Source organism: Salmo salar, chromosome 07, assembly GCF_965601325.2.
Source record: "Salmo salar chromosome 07, fSalSal1, whole genome shotgun sequence".
In the NCBI taxonomy this organism is placed as follows: domain Eukaryota; kingdom Metazoa; phylum Chordata; class Actinopteri; order Salmoniformes; family Salmonidae; genus Salmo; species Salmo salar.
Genome location: NC_138297.1, coordinates 57,691,157 through 57,714,364, shown reverse-complemented (window position 1 = coordinate 57,714,364; position 23,208 = coordinate 57,691,157). Strand labels below are relative to the sequence as shown.

Sequence of the window (23,208 nt, the reverse complement as noted above, 5' to 3'; positions counted from 1 at the left end):
AGGCTCCGGACTGCGGACCGTCGCCGGAGGCTCCGGACTGCGGACCGTCGCCGGAGGCTCCGGACAGGGGACTGTCACTGCAGGCTCCGTGCCATGGATCATCTCTGGAGGCTCCGGGCCATGGATTCTCACTGGAGGCTCCGGGCCATGGATCATCCCTACAGGCTCCGGGCCATGGATCATCACTGGAGGCTCCATGCCATGGATCATCCCTACAGGCTCCGGGCCATGGATCATCACTGGAGGCTTCGTGCCATGGATTATCACTACAGGCTCCGGGCCATGGATCATCACTACAGGCTCTGGGCCATGGATCATCACTACAGGCTCTGGGCCATGGATCATCACTGGAGGCTTCGTGCCATGGATCATCACTGGAGGCTTCTTACGTGGAGCTGGAACCGGTCTCACCGGACTGAGGAGACACACTGGAGACCGGTGCGCAGAGCAGGCTCAAGGTATACTGGGCCGTGGAGGTGCACTGGAGGTCTAGAGCTTAGGGCTGGCACAACCCGTCCTGGCTGGATGCTTACTTTAGCCCGGCAAGTGCGGGGCACTGGCACAGGACGAACTGGGCTGTGAAGGCGCACTGGCAACACAGTGCGTAGAGCTGGCGCAGGATATCCTGGGCCGTGGAGGCGCACTGGAGATCTGGAGCGTATGGCTGGCTCAACCCGTCCTGGCTGGATGTTCAGTTTAGCCCGGCAAGTGCGGGGCACTGGCACAGGACGAACTGGGCTGTGAAGGCGTACTGGCAACACAGTGCATAGAGATGGAGCAGGATATCCTGGACCGAGGAGGTGCACTGGAGTCCAGGAGCGCTGAGCCGGCACAATCCGTCCTGGCTGAACGCCCACTCTAGCACGGCAAATGCGGGGCACTGGCACAGCGCGCACTGGGCTATGAATCACAGCATAACACGGTGCCTAGCTGTTTACCTGATCCCCACGGTAAGCACGGGGAGTTGGCTCAGGTCTCCACCCTGACTCTGCCAATCTCCCCGTGTGCCTCCTCCCAGGTCCAGGACGTCCTCCACTCTCTCTTCTCCCGGGCCCAGGATCCCTGCTCCTCCTGGGCACGCTGCTTGGTCTTTTTGTGGTGGGATCTTCTGTAATGCTTGTCGTAGAGAGGAGACTAAGGTGCAGCGTGGTAAGTGCTCATGCAAAATTTTATTATAACTCAGAACACTAAACAAAACAACAAACAAAGGAAAACGAACGTCACGTTCTGCAGGCTTTCACCGAGCTGTACAAAAACAAGATCCCACAACTGAAGGAGGGAAAAAGGGCTGCCTAAGTATGATTCCCAATCAGAGACAACGATAGACAGCTGCCTCTGATTAGGAACCATACTCGGCTAAACACAAAGAAATAGAAAACATAGAATGCCCACCCCATGTCACACCCTGACCTAACCAAACAGAGAAAAACGGCTCTCTCAGGTCAGGGCGTGACAATTCCTATCATTTAATACTGTCTATAAAAGCACCATGCATGTAAATTGTATGAATAATGTACAATATATGTAACAAAATAGCTGATAAAAGAACTAAAATGTAAAACAAAGTTATTTTTGTACTCCGGGGGGGGGGGGGGGGGGGTGGATGGGCCAATAAAAGAAATACAAATATACTATGTAAGTGGGGTTAGGGTGGAGAGTTTCCCCTTACACTATGAAGAGCTTCGGGTGTCTAGAAAAGTGCCATGTACTGTAAGTACAATCAATTATTATTATGATTGTTATGTATATTATTATGTTTTGCTATGTTTTGCTTGAAGACCATGTCTTTGTACAGAGACAGAAACTGGTAGGAAATGACAAAAAGGTGGACTGCAAGGCTATGTTAAGTTAAAGTTGCAGTATGTACGTTTTTGGGTGACCCGACCAAATTCACATAGAAATGTGAGTTATAGATCTGTCATTCTCTTGAAAGCAAATCCCTATTTCTATGTTTCTCGTTCTTAAGTTTAATTTTTGCATCTTATACTTTTGGTTTTGTACACCAGCTTTAAAGCAGAAAATACACATTTTTTGGTTATGTAAAAGATATTTCACAGCGGTCTAGATGGTACAATGATTCACTACACTATACTTGCTTGTTTAGTCACAAGCTGAAATTAGGCAAACTATTTTTTTGCAACAAGGAAATGGAGTGATTTCTGCATATTGCAACTTTAAATTAATAAATGTAACAGGGCTGAAGTTTTCCATTTTAAATCAGCCAATTAAAAAATAAAAAAACTTCTTTGAACCTTTCTGTGAAACTGCACTTTTTATTTGCGGATTACTTGAAATAGAAAATTGAAAATCAAGATGTGTCAATTTGTTTGTCTACATGCCATTTTAAAAACAATGCAGATATTGGAGTAAACCTATTTGGGGTTAAGACAAGTAACTGTGAGTAAGTGCAAACATAATGTTAAGCTTGCAAGCTGAGTTTTAATAGGACATTTGATTACCAATTCACATTTATAACAGTTGGTTTTATTATTGTAGCTAATAAAAACCAAATCATTGACGGATCACAAGATAAAAGCATGTATCTCGTCTGCCCCTGCAAGCTGGTCGGCATACGCATCATCACAGTTCCTCATCTGATCCATCGTTTCCCACAAACTGCCGGCATACAGGTCATCACACTCCCTCATCTGATTGGTCAAGTAGGCGGGCCTTCTGACTTTGTGGCTGTGGTAACTAGTGCCAACCACAGATCTGGCAGAGAGACGGGAAATGAAATGTTGAAAGAGGAAATGAGGCGATTTCAAACACAGGTAATCTCTACTTCTGTTCCCCAGAAAACCTCTCTCCAACTCCCAACACTCCCCAATAAACGCTGCTATTATTCCTATAACCTAGTGTTGCAAGTTTTTTGTGAAGTGCTTTTCTCCTGTTGGGCCTTACTTTTATGCTCGAGTCATTCAGATAAACATATATAAACATAATTGAATGTCTCGCCGCTTTCATGTTTGGTTATTCTGCCGTTGTGCTGAGTGTAGAGGGTGTAGGCAGCTGAAAGGCCTCTCTGTTTAGAGAATGGAAAGATGAAGTGCACTCCTCCTGACAATCACACTTGTGAATTCAATTTGGATAGTTTTTTCCCCCAGAGGGCTTTTAAAATAAAACAAGAGCCTGGTTATTTTCTATAGTGGCGTACAATAGGGAGCGAATAATTTATTTGAATGAATCAGGAGTGTTTATCGGTTTCGAGGACGTACTTAATGCGAACACATGTCCACGCGTAGAAAGAGTGCTTGAACACAGGGAGAGATGTGTGCCTGAGCAGGCACAGGTATACACACACACGGACGGACGGACGGACAGACAGACAGGTCTGTGGTCCAGATTCAGCCACACCTCCCTGTCTTCTGTGTGTGAGGGAGAGCAGGGGAACAGAGGATGTGTATGAAGAGAAGGAGGTTTGTATAAGTGAGTGTGTGAGATGGGCAGCAGAGAAAGGATATGTGTACGCACGTGTCTGAGTGAAAGACGTTATAAGGAGTGTGTGTTTGTGTATGTGTGTGGTGTGTGTGTGTTTGTTCGAGTGAGAGTGTGGTGTGTGTGTGTGTGTGTCTGTGTGTGTGTGTGTGTGTGTGTGTGTGTGTGTGTGTGTGTGTGTGTGTGTGTGTGTGTGTGTGTTTGAGAGAGGTGGGAGTGTGGTGGTGTGGGGCAGAGTGTGTGTGCGTGTGTGTGTGCGTGTGTGTGTGTGTTTGAGTGTTTGAGAGAGGTGGTGGTGTGGGGCAGAGTGTGTGTGTGTGTGTGTGTGTGTGTGTGTGTGTGTGTGTGTGTGTGTGTGTGTGTGTGTGTGTGTGTGTGTGTGTGTGTTTGAGAGAGATGGGAGTGTGGTGGTGTGGGGTAGAGTGTGTGTGTTTGAGAGAGGTGGGAGTGTGGTGGTGTGGGGTAGAGTGTGTGTGTTTGAGAGAGGTGGGAGTGTGGTGGTGTGGGGTAGAGTGTGTGTGTTTGAGAGAGGTGGGAGTGTGGTGGTGTGGGGTAGAGTGTGTGTGTTTGAGAGAGGTGGGAGTGTGGTGGTGTTGGACAGAGTGTGTGTGTGCGGTGAAACTGCTGAGTGGGCTCAGTGTTCCACTGGTTAATGCTGCCATTGCAGAAACACTGATTGGATTACAACTTAGTCTGGGAAGAGGAGTGTGCGTGCGTGCGTGCGTGCGTGCGTGCGTGCGTGCGTGTGTGTGTGTGTGTGCGCACGCACGTAGAAAGACAAAGAGTATGTAATACATGCTAGTGTGTGTGTTTGGGGTTTGTGTGTGTGTTTGTAGAGTGTGTATATCTCTGTGTGTGTGTGACTGTACATCTGCTCCCTTGCATTTGTTTGAGAGAAAGGCCGTTGTGCTGTGTGTGTACTGTGTGTGAACACGTCTCCAAACGAGCGTGTCCGTCTTTACCTCTTGGGTTCTTAGGTGTCTCGCCCCAGTTCCATCGGCCTCGCAGCCTTGGTGATCCTCAGCTACGATAAAGCCTCGCTCAGCCTACCATCCCAACTTGTCTTACTCTGAGAACACGACGTGTTGAAATATGTGGCATGTGTTTAATCTCCGGCCCATCTGGGGGAAACCTTTCGCGATGGATCTCCACGGCTGCCATTATGGAGAGAGCGTGCAAATTCCTGGCTCCAGGGTTCAACAGTCGCTCACTTTTAGAGGGCTTTTAAAGGGGCGGGAAGTGTCAGATCCAGAGCCAAAATGGCAGAGAGTATAGCTGCATACCTTTCTGTTCTGTTTGAGATGAGCAGATCTCGTCTGCTTTTCCTATTTTTGTCTCTGTCCATTGTCTTGGTATATCCGTCTCGCTCTCTTTATCTGTTCTCCTGTCTCTCACAGTGGAGGCTGTTGAGGGGAGAACGGTCCTTAATAATGGCCGGAACGGAGCAGATGGAATGACATCAAACACCTGGGAACCATGGAAACCATGTGTTTGAGGTATTTGATATCATTCCACTAATTCCACTCGTCATTACCACAAGCCTGTCCTCCCCAATTAAGGTGCCACCAACCTCCTGTGGTCTCTCATAAGTCTCCCTCTTCCATTCTCCTCTTTCACCCTTTCTTCCTCACCTTTTGTTTTTGTAGCAGAAGTTGTATTCAGGTTATCAGTGACAAACCATCTCCATTTAAAAACCATCACAGTTCAATATGTGACTTATTAACTTCCATCTCTTCCCTTCCTCTCTGACCAACTCTCTCCATTTTCCACTTTACTTACTGTATGTAATAGAAGTCCACCTCTTCAAGCATTACCTTCACTGTAGCACTTTTCCTTGTGCTCACTATAACTTGTTTCCTGTCCCGGGGCTGTCATAACTGATTGGTTGATTAGGAGTAAAGGGTTATCTGATAGCCACTGACGATGTCTCCAGACTCGGGATCAGTCAGCCAGTCTCTGTTTGTCTACTTGACATTTCTTCTCTGGTTGCATCTGCTCTAACTGTTGGAGAAGCTGTTAGATGACTGATGGACATGCATACAGAATTTCACACAAGTACTGTATAATGACGTACCCATGAACTACACACACACACACACACACACACACACACACACACACACACACACACACACACACACACACACACACACACACACACACACACACACACACACACACACACACACACACACACACACACACACACACACACAAACAGACAGGTTGCCATAAAGGCGATACAGACAGCACAATATCAGTACTGTAACACCAACCACTACACACGTCTTGAAAAGCCTCACATTCAGCCTTGAAGCGGCCCTAGTCGACCTAGATGAGCTGTGAGCTTCTTTATTGGGTGATCCACAGTCCCCCCTCTCTCTTCCCCTCCTCATCCCATTGGGAATACCATGGAACACTTGATACGGAGCGATGTTGACACAGACGAGAGGATCACTGACACCCCCCACCCCCTCTCTTCTCCCTCTTCTCTCTATACACACAGATGTCCACGATCTTACCCACAATACCCGGGGAGAGTGGGCGCAGATGGCTTCTCTGGGGTTAAGGTTCCAAGTGGCATCCTATTCCCGACATAGTACACTACTGATGACTAGGACCCATAGAGCCCCGGTCAAAAGTAGTGCACTATGTAGGGTTAATAGTGTGCCATTTAGGGAGATATTCTAGCCGCCCGTCAATCAGGGCTCAGAGGACTGCCAGTGGGGACGGTGATGGAAGAGCTAGGGTGTTGCAGGGTGCTGAGACATGGGTTTTTAATGTACCTGTAATTTCTGTACAGGCCATATGTCTACAGTATGTCCAGGTGTGTCTGATACAAGGAGTGTAGTCTGAATGGAAGCAGATACGTAGAAGGGCAGAATCCAACCCCCGAAACTGTTAGAGACGCATCAATTATTTTATCATCATGCTCACTTATCTTAATCATTCTATTAGGTTTTCTAGGAAAATGTTTCAACCAGGTTGTTTGGTTGAGTAGCAATTCTGATTTGTATTGAGGAACCAGAGGCAAAAACATAGCAACACTGTTGTCTTCTGAGTTGGTTATTTTTGTTGGTGTAATGAAGGCTGGCTCGGCTTTATCTCAGCAGTCTCAACATGCTGTTACTACTGCATGTGTCATCAAAAGTTACCTTTGGTGATAAACGTTTCAGAGGTTTTGTCTCAGGTTGGAGGATGTTTCGTTGACCTGACAGGTTTATAGGAACTTACTGTCCTGCCACCACCTGCTGTTTATCGCTATGCCTCTGCACTCACTGTACTACACATCTTAACTGACCACACACAGCCCTGTCCCAAATGCCTATAAATGATTCAGCCAATCACACGCTTGGGCAGCTTTTGCGCCATGCTGAGATTGGGTCACGCAGTGTCCACCTTAGAGGCCTCACGCCATGCCTGACCAGATCTGTGTGACATCCCAATGGACAGTTTTTGGTGAACCTTATTAGAAGTGTCTAGCTTTAGAAATCTGAACTCCCAGAACTTAAATTCTTCATCTGTCTATGTCACTTTACCAGGAACACAGTCATACAATACTCTGTTGTGCAATAATTCATTTGCTGTTGGTTATAACTGTAACATTGACTATGGACATGCAGCGAATGTCACGGGTGTCGTATGAATTGAACCAAAACGCAGCGGGAATATGTATACTCATCTTCTTTTTTATTGAAGAAGGAAAACAAAAATAAACACGTATACAAAACCAACGACGAAACAGTCCTGTAAGGCTACTAGGCTATACAAAGAACAACTACCCACAAATCCCATAGAAAAAAAACCCTACTAAATAGGACCTTCAATTAGAGGCAACGAGGAACAGCTGCCTCCAATTGAAGGTCAAAACAATAAACTAGACATAGAAATAGAAAACTAGAAAATATAACATAGAAATACAAAACATAGAACACAACCCAAAAACCCCGACAACACAAAACAAACACACCCCTACCACGTCCTGACCAAACTACAATAACAAATAACCTATTTTACTGGTCAGGACGTGACAGCGTATCTAAATTGAAGCTCTTTAGATATTTGTGTCTTTCTATTCCAGGCATGCTTAATTAATTCCTGTCACTTTCCCAAAACTCTCTGTATTTCCCAGAAATCCTGGTTGGGAGGTTCCTGGAATTATGATAGAATAAGCTGGAAATCCAGGAATCCTCCAACCACGATTTCTGGAAAAGCAGGGAATTTGGGGAAAATTACTGGAACTGTTTAACCCTAGTCTGTCTGTCTACCCACCACCCATCCATTCATCCATCTGTCCACCTTTCTTCCTCTTCCATCCATCCGTTTGTCTGTCTATCTGCTTTAGACTCACCCATGCTCTGTCCTCTGTGTGTGTTTCAGAGATGGTAGAGTCCAGTAACCTCATCACTTTCAACGGCCTCACCAACAGCTCCGGCTATGACACCTTCCTATTGGACGAGGAGAGAGGAAGACTGTTGGTGGGTGCCGAGGACCATGTCTTCTCCTTCGACTTGGTCAATCTCAACAGAGAGCACAAACAGGTAAGAGTCCTACTCTTCGACCGCACACAAGGTCAACGTTATGAAGACAACACAATGACCACACAGACCACACAAAACCAACATTTGCTCTATGGGTCTTGCATCAATACAGACATACAATGGACCGCTTATTATCAATCCTTCCAGTAAAAGGCACATATACATGAAATAAAATAAACCCACTTTTAAGGAGTGGATATTGATTCAGACAGGAGGTCCAGTGTATAGGCAAGCCGTCCATTTAGTAACTGCCAATGAAAACACATAATAGCAAATCTATGGAGCTATGGAAGGGACCTCACTGCCAAATCAAACTCTGAGAGAAGAAGACTTGGACCGCATTTCCCATAAATACTGGAAAGCTGAAAGCTGTCTGAACTTTCCTATGATGATCTGTATGAATAATTAGCAAAAGGAAGTGAGGATGCTTGAGTAATTAGAATGCACTTCTCAGCTGTATATGGCAGAGCTATGTATTTACATGTTTTTCATTGGGATGATTTTCCTCTGTGCAGATGGTTGGGGGACAGGAATATAATTGAATAAATGTAATTAAACCAGTTGGCGAGCCGGATTCCATTTGACTAGATCTGCTATACGGCATGATCAGGATTTAGGTTCACGTTATATCCAAACCTATCCTAATTGGACATTTGGATCTCTGAGTGCAGAGGTCATGCTCATTGACTAGTGAGCACAGAGTATGATGCTGATTGGCTAGTGAACATGGTGTGTTCAAATTAAAAAACATCTTTGATTGAGCACCAGCCCTTTGTTATTCGAGTCCCACTCTTGCTCCTCTCTCCATCTCTCTGGAGTCCATTACTGTGATTTCCTCCTTCCATCCCCTTCTCTCCATCTCTGTCTCTTTTTCCAGACAGGCCTGTTTATAATTCCATCAGTCCACCTGGAACAGGTTATAGGAGAGTTAAGAGTCTTTTTATCTGATTCTGACAGCTATCACAGACGTGGAGATTGATGTGAACAAGAAGCACTGAGGCACTGGAGAAACTACAAAGGCCCTTAAGTGCTGAAATACACACACACACACACACACACACACACACACACACACACACACACACACACACACACACACACACACACACACACACACAGTATGCATTGCAGAGGTTATTTAAATATAAGAGAATTACATAATTCTTTTGGGCCCTTGGCGCGGATGTGTTTTCCCTATTCAGATCTTTGATAATGCAGAGAAAGATAAGTGGAAAAGTGGTGATTTAGCAAATCTAATGCAATTACCCAGATGTGCACTGCAGGTCCCCTTGGTCTGACAGAACAGCTCAGCTGATCCTGAAGAGAGATACGCTATGAATAGAAGGATGTGTGTGTGTGCCCGCATGGTGCGTGTGCCCGCGTGGTGTGTGTGTGTGTGAGTGTATGTGTTTGCTAACCTGCTATGTGTGGTGTTTTTTCTAGTGCCATGAGCATACCATGTGTGGGTGTGTACACATGTTCTAGCACCTACCTGCATTCTGGTACCTGCACCTCTATGACTTGTTGTACTCCTCAACTTTCATGTGTGTGGATGATTATTCCAGCTCTTATTACGAGTCCGGCCCCAGCACACGATCTGTTTTTATAATTCAGGGGACACAGGTGGGACACACACACACAATCTGTTTTTATAATTCAGGGGACACTGGAAGGGCCCCAGCACACGATCTGTTTTTATAATTCAGGGGACACAGGTGGGACACACACACACAATCTGTTTTTATAATTCAGGGGACACTGGCAGGGCCCCAGCACACGATCTGTTTTTATAATTCAGGGGACACAGGTGGGACACACACACACAATCTGTTTTTATAATTCAGGGGACACTGGGGGACACACACACAATCTGTTTTTATAATTCAGGGGACACTGGCGGGACACACACACAATCTGTTTTTATAATTCAGGGGACACTGGCGGGACACACACGATCTGTTTTTATAATTCAGGGGACACTGGCGGGACACACACACATGAATGTGACAGATGGTAAGACCATAAGGACCACCATCTTTAATTGAACGTTGTAAATGACCCTCCAAAGGGCCTCAGGAATGCTCTGGTTATTTAACTTTCAGGAGTGTAAAACTAAGCTTATACAGGGGGTTCCCAAATGTTTTTGAACCTGGGTCCACCTAAAGACTTGGGGGGGGGAATTAATTTTGACCCAGCAAGTGAATAAGACTAGGCCTGATGTTGCTAGCTAGGAGCCAGTCTAAACTGGTAGTGACTTACACTGGACTCCCTTTAAAGCTATCTGTCTCTCTTACTTTATGGTTCAAAACTCACTTCCCTTCAGCATAACAAGGTAGCAAGCTACGTGCAACACTTAACATACTCATCCAGAGGTTCAAACACTTTGGTGCAATGGCAAATGTGTTGGACTATCATTTGCAGGAACCTGGGTTAAATTCCTGGTTAGACTACCCCCTGAATGGACCCCAGAAAATGATTGTGCACTCCCTCTCTCTGGTTTTATATGATGAGTCACTCTCTCTGTTCATATGACACATTCTCTCCTCTGTTCCTTAGTATACCACTCCCTCATTTTTTAATGATTTAGTTAAGAACAAATTCTTATTTACAATGACGGCCTACCAAAAGGCAAAATGCCACCTGCGGGGACGGGGGCCTGGGATTAAAACAAAAAAATACATACAATATAAATATAAGACAAAACACACATCACAACAAGAGAGACAACACAACACCACATAAAGAGAGACCTAAGACAACAACATAGCAAAGCAGCAACACATGACAACACAGCATGGTAGCAACACAACATGACAACAGCATGGTAGCAACACAACACGGTAGCAGAACAAAACATGGTACAAATATTATTGGGCACAGTCAACAGCACAAAGGGCAAAAAGGTAGAGACAACAATACATCACACATAGCAGCCACAACTGTCAGTAAGAGTGTCCATGATTGAATCTTCGAATGAAGAGATTGAGATAAAACTCAATGATGTTGTTGTTAATAATCTCTCTCAATGACTCATTCTCTCCTCTGTTCCGAATTATAACACTCCCTCTCTCCTCCTCTCCATAGATCGCATGGCCAGCCACGCCCTCAAAGCGTGACGAGTGCAAGTGGGCGGGGAAAGACCTCGGGGTAAGTTCTGCGAGTCACCTTATGTCACTCTTATGTAGCCTGACACAATGGATTGATACATGTGGTGTATGTTACCTGCAGGCTATACTTTAACTTGTCAGCACACAGCTTATGCAGGGGAATGTAACTAGTATGTCTGACATGCTGTTAGTGTGTTACCATTAGTAACCTACGTAACTAGTATGACTGACATGCTGTTAGTGTGTTACCATTAGTAACCTACGTAACTAGTATGTCTGACATGCTGTTAGTGTGTTACCATTAGTAACCTACGTAACTAGTATGTCTGACATGCTGTTAGTGTGTTACCATTAGCAACCTACGTAACTAGTATGTCTGACATGCTGTTAGTGTGTTACCATTAGCAACCTACGTAACTAGTATGTCTGACATGCTGTTAGTGTGTTACCATTAGTAACCTACGTAACTAGTATGTCTGACATGCTGTTAGTGTGTTACCATTAGTAACCTACGTAACTAGTATGTCTGACATGCTGTTAGTGTGTTACCATTAGTAACCTACGTAACTAGTATGTCTGACATGCTGTTAGTGTGTTACCATTAGTAACCTACGTAACTAGTATGTCTGACATGCTGTTAGTGTGTTACCATTAGCAACCTACGTAACTAGTATGTCTGACATGCTGTTAGTGTGTTACCATTAGCAACCTACGTAACTAGTATGTCTGACATGCTGTTAGTGTGTTACCATTAGTAACCTACGTAACTAGTATGTCTGACATGCTGTTAGTGTGTTACCATTAGTAACCTACGTAACTAGTATGTCTGACATGCTGTTAGTGTGTTACCATTAGTAACCTACGTAACTAGTATGTCTGACATGCTGTTAGTGTGTTACCTGCAACATTAATAAACTATAATAACCATTAATAATTAATAACCATTAATAACCTGCAACATTAATAATAATATTTTTCCACATCGTTTCAACGTTGTCAGATGGAAACATTTAGAAGATGTTTGTTGTGGAAATGATGTGGAAGCAACATTATAGCGACATTGATCCAAACTAGCATAGCTGTCGTTGCTAGTAGTTTCCATGACCTTGTGGTCCCCTGGAAGCGTTCCTTCCCCGCTGTGTGTGTTTGTTGGTTCAGAGAGCACACAACTCTCCTCTCGCTGTTGGCCTGTTGGCACGGCGGCAAGAACGCACTACATCACATCACTCTGTTTATTTATCTACCAATGTTCTGCATGCACAGCTGAACTCAGTGTGTGTGTCTGTGTGTTTGAGAGAGAGATGAAGTGAGTGTGTGTGGGTGTGCCGTCTGATTGTGTGCGTTATCTCAGAGAGAGAGAGAGACAGTGTGTGTGTTACTTATCAGATTGTGTGTGTTATCTCATGTGGGGTTTACACACAGCCCTCATGTTGTATCTGCTTCTAATTTCATGGCTGAGTGTACATGCAGTGCAGGGGAGGGGGCTCTAGGATTATGTGGGATTACGTAGTTCAGTCCATAAATCACAGAGGTTCCACTTGGGTCATAGTCTGTGGCAGGTTTTTGGGTTATAAACACAGCACTGCCCAAACACAGATACATACAGACATTCCTGCTGTACACATGACCAGATACACACACGTGTACTCTATAACACACACACACACACACGCACACACACAGATGCATGCGCGCATTCACACACACACATTGATGAGGCATTTGCATGCTGCAAAAATGTTTACTCTAGAAAATGAGGCGATGAATGCTGCGTTTTTGTGTACATGAATGCTTGATTAGGACATTACAAAAGCATTCCTAGCTCCTAAGTGTTGAATTTCTCCACTCAATTTGAAGCCCTGGAACAAATTCAACAGTACAGCACTCTCTGCCCAAATGTCTTACTGGTGATTCACTGGGCTTCGTACAATATGACTCAATAGGTTTGGTATGATTCAGTCAGGAACGTGACTCATTTGATTCAGTTATGGATTATTGCCCAATCCCATAGCCCATGTGGATTTGTGGAGATCTGAGAGAGTTGATTATAGCGATGAGGGATCGATACAGTTACATATCGTGATATTATTGTTGGACGACATTATATTGATATTTGAACTCAGTTGCCAGAGAGGAGGAAATTGCTCAGAGATTTCATCATGAGGCCATGGGTGACTTTAAAACAGTTTGAGTATAATAGGAGAAAACTGAGGATGGATCAATGACAGTGTAGTTACTCCACAATACTAAGAGGAATTCACCTTTCAGCAGGACTATAACCTAACACACAAGGCCAAATGTTCCTGAGTTGCCGAGATACAGTTTTGACTTAAATCTATTTGAAAATCTATGGCAAGACCTGAAAATGGTTGTCTAGCAATGATCAACAACCAATTTGACAGACCTTAAAGAATTTTGAAAAAGATAATGGGCAAATGTTGCACAATCCAGGAGTAGAAAGCTCTTAGAGACTTACCAAGATAGATTCACAGCTGTAATCAATGCTAAAGGTGCTTCTACAAAGTATTGACTCAAGGGTGTGAATACTTATGTAAATGAGATATTTCTTAATTTTATTTACAATACATTTGCAAAAAACCTAAAAATACGTTTTTACTTGGGGTTCATGATGTGGTATTGTGTTAATTTAATGAATTTTGAATTCAGGCTATTACATATCAAAATGTGGAATAAGTCAAGGGGTATAAGTACTTTATGAAGGCAAAATGTTTCGAACATCAAATAAAATCAAAGTATCGAATCGCAATACTTTTAGAATCACAATACATATGTAATCACACTGCATATAGAATCACAGTACATATAGAATCACGCTACATATAGAATCGCAATAAATATAGAATCACGCTACATATAGAATCGCAATACATATAGAATCACACTACATGTAGAATCACAATACATATAGAATCACACTACATATAGAATCACAATACATATAGAATCGCAATACATATAGAATCACGCTACATATAGAATCACAATAAATATAGAATCGCAATACATATAGAATCACGCTACATATAGAATCACAATACATATAGAATCGCAATACATATAGAATCACGCTACATATAATCATGCTACATATAGAATCGCAATACATATAGAATCACGCTACATATAGAATCACAATACATATAGAATCGCAATACATATAGAATCGCAATACATATAGAATCACGCTACATATAGAATCACAATAAATATAGAATCACAATACATATAGAATCGCAATAAATATAGAATCACACTACATATAGAATCGCAATACATATAGAATCGCAATACATATAGAATCACGCTACATATAGAATCACAATACATATAGAATCGCAATACATATAGAATCACAATACATATAGAATCACACTACATATAGAATCACAATACATATAGAATCGCAATACATATAGAATCATGCTACATATAGAATCACGCTACATATAGAATCGCAATACATATAGAATCGCAATACATATAGAATCGCAATACATATAGAATCACGCTACATATAGAATCACAATAAATATAGAATCGCAATACATATAGAATCGCAATAAATATACAATCACACTACATATAGAATCGCAATACATATAGAATCACACTACATATAGAATCACACTACATATAGAATCACACTACATATAGAATCACAATACATATAGAATCGCAATACATATAGAATCACACTACATATAGAATCACAATAAATATAGAATCACACTACATATAGAATCACAATACATATAGAATCACACTACATATAGAATCACACTACATATAGAATCACACTACACACTGCACCTAAATATTGTGATAATATCATATTGTGAGCTCCTTGGAAATTCCCAGCCCTAACAGACAAGTGATGCAGAAAATGTTGAATGGTTCAACACAGTGCAGAGTGAGTAATGATTCTCATTTAGTCCAGAAGTTATAGTTTTATCTGCAGACTGTTGCATGTTAGGTTCACTGTGTGCTCTCAAAACACAGTCAACCATCTACCTTAAACAAAGCTGCCTACTAATTCCCCCTCCTTTCAAGAGAAAGTAATCAGTTATTCCCAATAATGACCCTTCTCTCCCCAGAGGATGCAGTGGTATTCAGGTAACGACACAGTATGTGTGTAGAGAAGTCATTTTTCACCTAGAAAATTGCAGAGTAGCATGTCTGACTAGGCTGAGTAAATGTCTGTCAGTGCCTTGGCACACATTCAACATGCACTCAATATTACACACACACACACACACACACACACACACCACACACACACACACACACACACACACACACACACACACACACACACACACACACACACACACACACACACACACACACACACACACAATCACACACACTCGCACACACAGGGACACAAAATGCCTGGCTGGAAATGAGTCTAACGACCATGAGAAAACCTAAACATCTCTGTCTGTCAGTAAGATAAGTAATGAGACTGTTTACAATGTATATAATAGCAATGTGTGAATGATGTAGGAAGACATTGCTTCTTCCATTGCCCTGTTGTTGCCGGAACGTTGCCGGAATGTTAGGAAGCCCATAAGGTAAAGTCATTAAGAAGACGTTTACACAAGTAACCATTGTAACGGTCATGGTTGGAAACATATAAGGTGGAGCATATCCGGGTTTAGAGGTTGTTGGTTTGGTCTAACCACGGAAATACTTGTAATGTGGGAAGTGAATGCTGGTTGAACACAGACAGGGACACTGGAACTGTTGTTGTGACTATGGGTTAGTGATTATATCCTGGGTTTACCTGTTGTTGTGACTATGGGTTAGTGATAATATCCTGGGGTGACCTGTTGTTGTGACTATGGGTTAGTGATTATATCCTGGGTTTACCTGTTGTTGTGACTATGGGTTAGTGATAATATCCTGGGGTGACCTGTTGTTGTGACTATGGGTTAGTGATAATATCCTGGGTTTACCTGTTGTTGTGACTATGGGTTAGTGATAATATCCTGGGGTGACCTGTTGTTGTGACTATGGGTTAGTGATTATATCCTGGGTTTACCTGTTGTTGTGACTATGGGTTAGTGATAATATCCTGGGGTGACCTGTTGTTGTGACTATGGGTTAGTGATAATATCCTGGAGTGACCTGTTGTTGTGACTATGGGTTAGTGATAATATCCTGGGGTGACCTGTTGTTGTGACTATGGGTTAGTGATTATATCCTGGGGTGACCTGTTGTTGTGACTATGGGTTAGTGATAATATCCTGGGGTGATCTGTTGTTGTGACTATGGGTTAGTGATTATATCCTGGGTTTACCTGTTGTTGTGACTATGGGTTAGTGATAATATCCTGGGGTGACCTGTTGTTGTGACTATGGGTTAGTGATAATATCCTGGGTTTACCTGTTGTTGTGACTATGGGTTAGTGATAATATCCTGGGGTGACCTGTTGTTGTGACTATGGGTTAGTGATTATATCCTGGGTTTACCTGTTGTTGTGACTATGGGTTAGTGATAATATCCTGGGGTGACCTGTTGTTGTGACTATGGGTTAGTGATAATATCCTGGGGTGACCTGTTGTTGTGACTATGGGTTAGTGATAATATCCTGGGGTGACCTGTTGTTGTGACTATGGGTTAGTGATTATATCCTGGGGTGACCTGTTGTTGTGACTATGGGTTAGTGATAATATCCTGGGGTGACCTGTTGTTGTGACTATGGGTTAGTGATTATATCCTGGGGTGACCTGTTGTTGTGACTATGGGTTAGTGATTATATCCTCTCCTGGGGTGACATGTTGTTGTGACTATGGGTTAGTGATTATATCCTGGGGTGACCTGTTGTTGTGACTATGGGTTAGTGATAATATCCTGGGTTGACCTGTTGTTGTGACTATGGGTTAGTGATTATATCCTGGGGTGACCTGTTGTTGTGACTATGGGTTAGTGATAATATCCTGGGGTGACCTGTTGTTGTGACTATGGGTTAGAGATAATATCTTCTCCTGGGGTGACCTGTTGTTGTGACTATGGGTTAGTGATAATATCCTCTCCTGGGGTGACCTGTTGTTGTGACTATGGGTTAGTGACCTGTTGGTGACCTGTTGTTGTAACTATGGGTTAGTGATAATATCCTCTCCTGGGTTGACCTGTTGTTGTGACTATGGGTTAGTGATAATATCCTCTCCTGGGTTGACCTGTTGTTGTGACTATGGGTTAGTGATAATATCCTCTCCTGGGTTGACCTGTTGTTGTGACTATGGGTTAGCGATAATATCCTGGGGTGACCTGTTGTTGTGACTATGGGTTAGTGATAATATCCTGGGTTGACCTGTTGTTGTGACTATGGGTTAATGATAATATCCTCTCCCGGGGTGACCTGTTGTTGTGACTATGGGTTAGTGATAATATCCTCTCCTGGGGTGACCTGTTGTTGTGACTATGGGTTAGTGATAATATCCTGGGGTGACCTGTTGTTGTGACTATGGGTTAGTGATAATATCCTGGGTTGACCTGTTGTTGTGACTATGGGTTAGTGATAATATCCTCTCCTGGGGTGACCTGTTGTTGTGACTATGGGTTAGTGATAATATCCTCTCCTGGGGTGACCTGTTGTTGTGACTATGGGATAGTGATAATATCCTGGGGAGACCTGTTGTTGTGACTATGGGTTAGTGATAATATCCTGGGGTGAGCTGTTGTTGTGACTATGGGTTAGTGATAATATCCTCTCCCGGGGTGACCTGTTGTTGTGACTATGGGTTAGTGATAATATCCTCTCCTAGGGTGACCTGTTGTTGTGACTATGGGTTAGTGATAATATCCTGGGGTGACCTGTTGTTGTGACTATGGGTTAGTGATAATATCCTGGGTTGACCTGTTGTTGTGACTATGGGTTAGTGATAATATCCTCTCCTGGGGTGACCTGTTGTTGTGACTATGGGTTAGTGATAATATCCTGGGGTGACCTGTTGTTGTGACTATGGGTTAGTGATAATATCCTGGGGTGACCTGTTGTTGTGACTATGGGTTAGTGATAATATCCTCTCCTGGGGTGACCTGTTGTTGTGACTATGGGTTAGTGATAATATCCTCTCCTGGGGTGACCTGTTGTTGTGACTATGGGTTAGTGATAATATCCTCTCCTGGGGTGACCTGTTGTTGTGACTATGGGTTAGTGATAATATCCTCTCCTGGGGTGACCTGTTGTTGTGACTATGGGTTAGTGATAATATCCTGGGGTGACCTGTTGTTGTGACTATGGGTTAGTGATAATATCCTGGGTTGACCTGTTGTTGTGACTATGGGTTAGTGATTATATCCTGGGGTGACCTGTTGTTGTGACTATGGGTTAGCGATAATATCCTGGGTTGACCTGTTGTTGTGACTATGGGTTAGTGATAATATCCTGGGTTGACCTGTTGTTGTGACTATGGGTTAGTGATAATATCCTCTCCTGGGGTGACCTGTTGTTGTGACTATGGGTTAGTGATAATATCCTCTCCTGGGGTGACCTGTTGTTGTGACTATGGGTTAGTGATAATATCCTCTCCTGGGTTGACCTGTTGTTGTGACTATGGCTTAGCGATAATATCCTGGGTTGACCTGTTGTTGTGACTATGGGTTAGTGATAATATCCTGGGGTGACCTGTTGTTGTGACTATGGTTTAGTGATAATATCCTGGGGTGACCTGTTGTTGTGACTATTTGTTAGTGATAATATCATCTCCTGGGGTGACCTGTTGTTGTGACTATGGGTTAGTGATAATATCCTGGGTTGACCTGTTGTTGTGACTATGGGTTAGTGATAATATCCTGGGTTGACCTGTTGTTGTGACTATGGGTTAGTGATAATATCCTGGGGTGACCTGTTGTTGTGACTATGGGTTAGTGATAATATCCTCTCCTGGGGTGACCTGTTGTTGTGACTATGGGTTAGTGATAATATCCTGGGGTGACCTGTTGTTGTGACTATGGGTTAGTGATTATATCCTGGGGTGACCTGTTGTGACTATGGGTTAGTGATAATATCCTCTCCTGGTGTGACCTGTTGTTGTGACTATGGGTTAGTGATAATATCCTGGGTTGACCTGTTGTTGTTACTATGGGTTAGTGATAATATCCTGGGTTGACCTGTTGTTGTGACTATGGGTTAGTGATAATATCCTGGGTTTACCTGTTGTTGTGACTATGGGTTAGTGATAATATCCTGGGGTGACCTGTTGTTGTGACTATGGCTTAGTGATAATATCCTCTCCTGGGTTGACCTGTTGTTGTGACTATGGGTTAGTGATAATATCCTGGGGAGACCTGTTGTTGTGACTATGGGTTAGTGATAATATCCTGGGGTGACCTGTTGTTGTGACTATGGGTTAGTGATAATATCCTGGGTTGACCTGTTGTTGTGACTATGGGTTAGTGATAATATCCTCTCCTGGGTTGACCTGTTGTTGTGACTATGGCTTAGCGATAATATCCTGGGGTGACCTGTTGTTGTGACTATGGTTTAGTGATAATATCCTCTCCCGGGGTGACCTGTTGCTGTGACTATGGGTTAGTGATAATATCCTGGGTTGACCTGTTGTTGTGACTATGGGTTAGTGATAATATCCTGGGGTGACCTGTTGTTGTGACTATGGGTTAGTGATAATATCCTCTCCTGGGGTGACCTGTTGTTGTGACTATGGGTTAGTGATAATATCCTGGGGTGACCTGTTGTTGTGACTATGGGTTAGTGATTATATCCTGGGGTGACCTGTTGTTGTGACTATGGGTTAGTGATAATATCCTCTCCTGGGTTGACCTGTTGTTGTGACTATGGCTTAGCGATAACATCCTGGGTTGACCTGTTGTTGTGACTATGGGTTAGTGATAATATCCTGGGTTGACCTGTTGTTGTGACTATGGGTTAGTGATAATATCCTCTCCTGGGGTGACCTGTTGTTGTGACTATGGGTTAGTGATAATATCCTCTCCTGGGGTGACCTGTTGTTGTGACTATGGGTTAGTGATAATATCCTCTCCTGGGTTGACCTGTTGTTGTGACTATGGCTTAGCGATAATATCCTGGGTTGACCTGTTGTTGTGACTATGGGTTAGTGATAATATCCTGGGGTGACCTGTTGTTGTGACTATGGTTTAGTGATAATATCCTGGGGTGACCTGTTGTTGTGACTATTTGTAAGTGATAATATCATCTCCTGGGGTGACCTGTTGTTGTGACTATGGGTTAGTGATAATATCCTGGGTTGACCTGTTGTTGTGACTATGGGTTAGTGATAATATCCTGGGTTGACCTGTTGTTGTGACTATGGGTTAGTGATAATATCCTGGGGTGACCTGTTGTTGTGACTATGGGTTAGTGATAATATCCTCTCCTGGGGTGACCTGTTGTTGTGACTATGGGTTAGTGATAATATCCTGGGGTGACCTGTTGTTGTGACTATGGGTTAGTGATTATATCCTGGGGTGACCTGTTGTGGACTATGGGTTAGTGATAATATCCTCTCCTGGTGTGACCTGTTGTTGTGACTATGGGTTAGTGATAATATCCTGGGTTGACCTGTTGTTGTTACTATGGGTTAGTGATAATATCCTGGGTTGACCTGTTGTTGTGACTATGGGTTAGTGATAATATCCTGGGTTGACCTGTTGTTGTGACTATGGGTTAGTGATAATATCCTGGGGTGACCTGTTGTTGTGACTATGGGTTAGTGATAATATCCTCTCCTGGGTTGACCTGTTGTTGTGACTATGGGTTAGTGATAATATCCTCTCCTGGGTTGACCTGTTGTTGTGACTATGGGTTAGTGATAATATCCTCTCCTGGGTTGACCTGTTGTTGTGACTATGGCTTAGCGATAATATCCTGGGTTGACCTGTTGTTGTGACTATGGGTTAGTGATAATATCCTGGGGTGACCTGTTGTTGTGACTATGGTTTAGTGATAATATCCTCTCCCGGGGTGACCTGTTGCTGTGACTATGGGTTAGTGATAATATCCTGGGTTGACCTGTTGTTGTGACTATGGGTTAGTGATAATATCCTGGGGTGACCTGTTGTTGTGACTATGGGTTAGTGATAATATCCTCTCCTGGGGTGACCTGTTGTTGTGACTATGGGTTAGTGATAATATCCTGGGGTGACCTGTTGTTGTGACTATGGGTTAGTGATAATATCCTGGGGTGACCTGTTGTTGTGACTATGGTTTAGTGATAATATCCTGGGGTGACCTGTTGTTGTGACTATTTGTTAGTGATAATATCATCTCCTGGGGTGACCTGTTGTTGTGACTATGGGTTAGTGATAATATCCTGGGTTGACCTGTTGTTGTGACTATGGGTTAGTGATAATATCCTGGGTTGACCTGTTGTTGTGACTATGGGTTAGTGATAATATCCTGGGGTGACCTGTTGTTGTGACTATGGGTTAGTGATAATATCCTCTCCTGGGGTGACCTGTTGTTGTGACTATGGGTTAGTGATAATATCCTGGGGTGACCTGTTGTTGTGACTATGGGTTAGTGATTATATCCTGGGGTGACCTGTTGTGACTATGGGTTAGTGATAATATCCTCTCCTGGTGTGACCTGTTGTTGTGACTATGGGTTAGTGATAATATCCTGGGTTGACCTGTTGTTGTTACTATGGGTTAGTGATAATATCCTGGGTTGACCTGTTGTTGTGACTATGGGTTAGTGATAATATCCTGGGTTTACCTGTTGTTGTGACTATGGGTTAGTGATAATATCCTGGGGTGACCTGTTGTTGTGACTATGGCTTAGTGATAATATCCTCTCCTGGGTTGACCTGTTGTTGTGACTATGGGTTAGTGATAATATCCTGGGGAGACCTGTTGTTGTGACTATGGGTTAGTGATAATATCCTGGGTTGACCTGTTGTTGTGACTATGGGTTAGTGATAATATCCTCTCCGGGGTGACCTGTTGTTGTGACTATGGGTTAGTGATAATATCCTCTCCTGGGTTGACCTGTTGTTGTGACTATGGCTTAGCGATAATATCCTGGGGTGACCTGTTGTTGTGACTATGGTTTAGTGATAATATCCTCTCCCGGGGTGACCTGTTGTTGTGACTATGGGTTAGTGATAATATCCTCTCCTGGGGTGACCTGTTGTTGTGACTATGGGTTAGTGATAATATCCTCTCCTGGGGTGACCTGTTGTTGTGACTATGGGTTAGTGATAATATCCTCTCCTGGGGTGACCTGTTGTTGTGACTATGGGTTAGTGATAATATCCTGGGGTGACCTGTTGTTGTGACTATGGGTTAGTGATAATATCCTGGGTTGACCTGTTGTTGTGACTATGGGTTAGTGATTATATCCTGGGGTGACCTGTTGTTGTGACTATGGGTTAGCGATAATATCCTGGGTTGACCTGTTGTTGTGACTATGGGTTAGTGATAATATCCTGGGTTGACCTGTTGTTGTGACTATGGGTTAGTGATAATATCCTCTCCTGGGGTGACCTGTTGTTGTGACTATGGGTTAGTGATAATATCCTCTCCTGGGGTGACCTGTTGTTGTGACTATGGGTTAGTGATAATATCCTCTCCTGGGTTGACCTGTTGTTGTGACTATGGCTTAGCGATAATATCCTGGGTTGACCTGTTGTTGTGACTATGGGTTAGTGATAATATCCTGGGGTGACCTGTTGTTGTGACTATGGTTTAGTGATAATATCCTGGGGTGACCTGTTGTTGTGACTATTTGTTAGTGATAATATCATCTCCTGGGGTGACCTGTTGTTGTGACTATGGGTTAGTGATAATATCCTGGGTTGACCTGTTGTTGTGACTATGGGTTAGTGATAATATCCTGGGTTGACCTGTTGTTGTGACTATGGGTTAGTGATAATATCCTGGGGTGACCTGTTGTTGTGACTATGGGTTAGTGATAATATCCTCTCCTGGGGTGACCTGTTGTTGTGACTATGGGTTAGTGATAATATCCTGGGGTGACCTGTTGTTGTGACTATGGGTTAGTGATTATATCCTGGGGTGACCTGTTGTGACTATGGGTTAGTGATAATATCCTCTCCTGGTGTGACCTGTTGTTGTGACTATGGGTTAGTGATAATATCCTGGGTTGACCTGTTGTT

General features: G+C 43.4%; 1 protein-coding gene across 1 annotated transcript in view; it reads left to right on the top strand.

Moving 5' to 3' along the window:
* Positions 1-23,208, top strand: part of LOC106597410 (semaphorin-3aa) — a 75,588-nt gene that overhangs the window by 15,792 nt on the left and 36,588 nt on the right. Inside the window, exons 2-3 of the mRNA XM_045722241.2 lie at positions 7,816-7,976; positions 11,061-11,123. Coding sequence (XP_045578197.1) covers positions 7,816-7,976; positions 11,061-11,123 — 224 coding nt within the window. The remainder of the gene's footprint in view (positions 1-7,815; positions 7,977-11,060; positions 11,124-23,208) is intronic.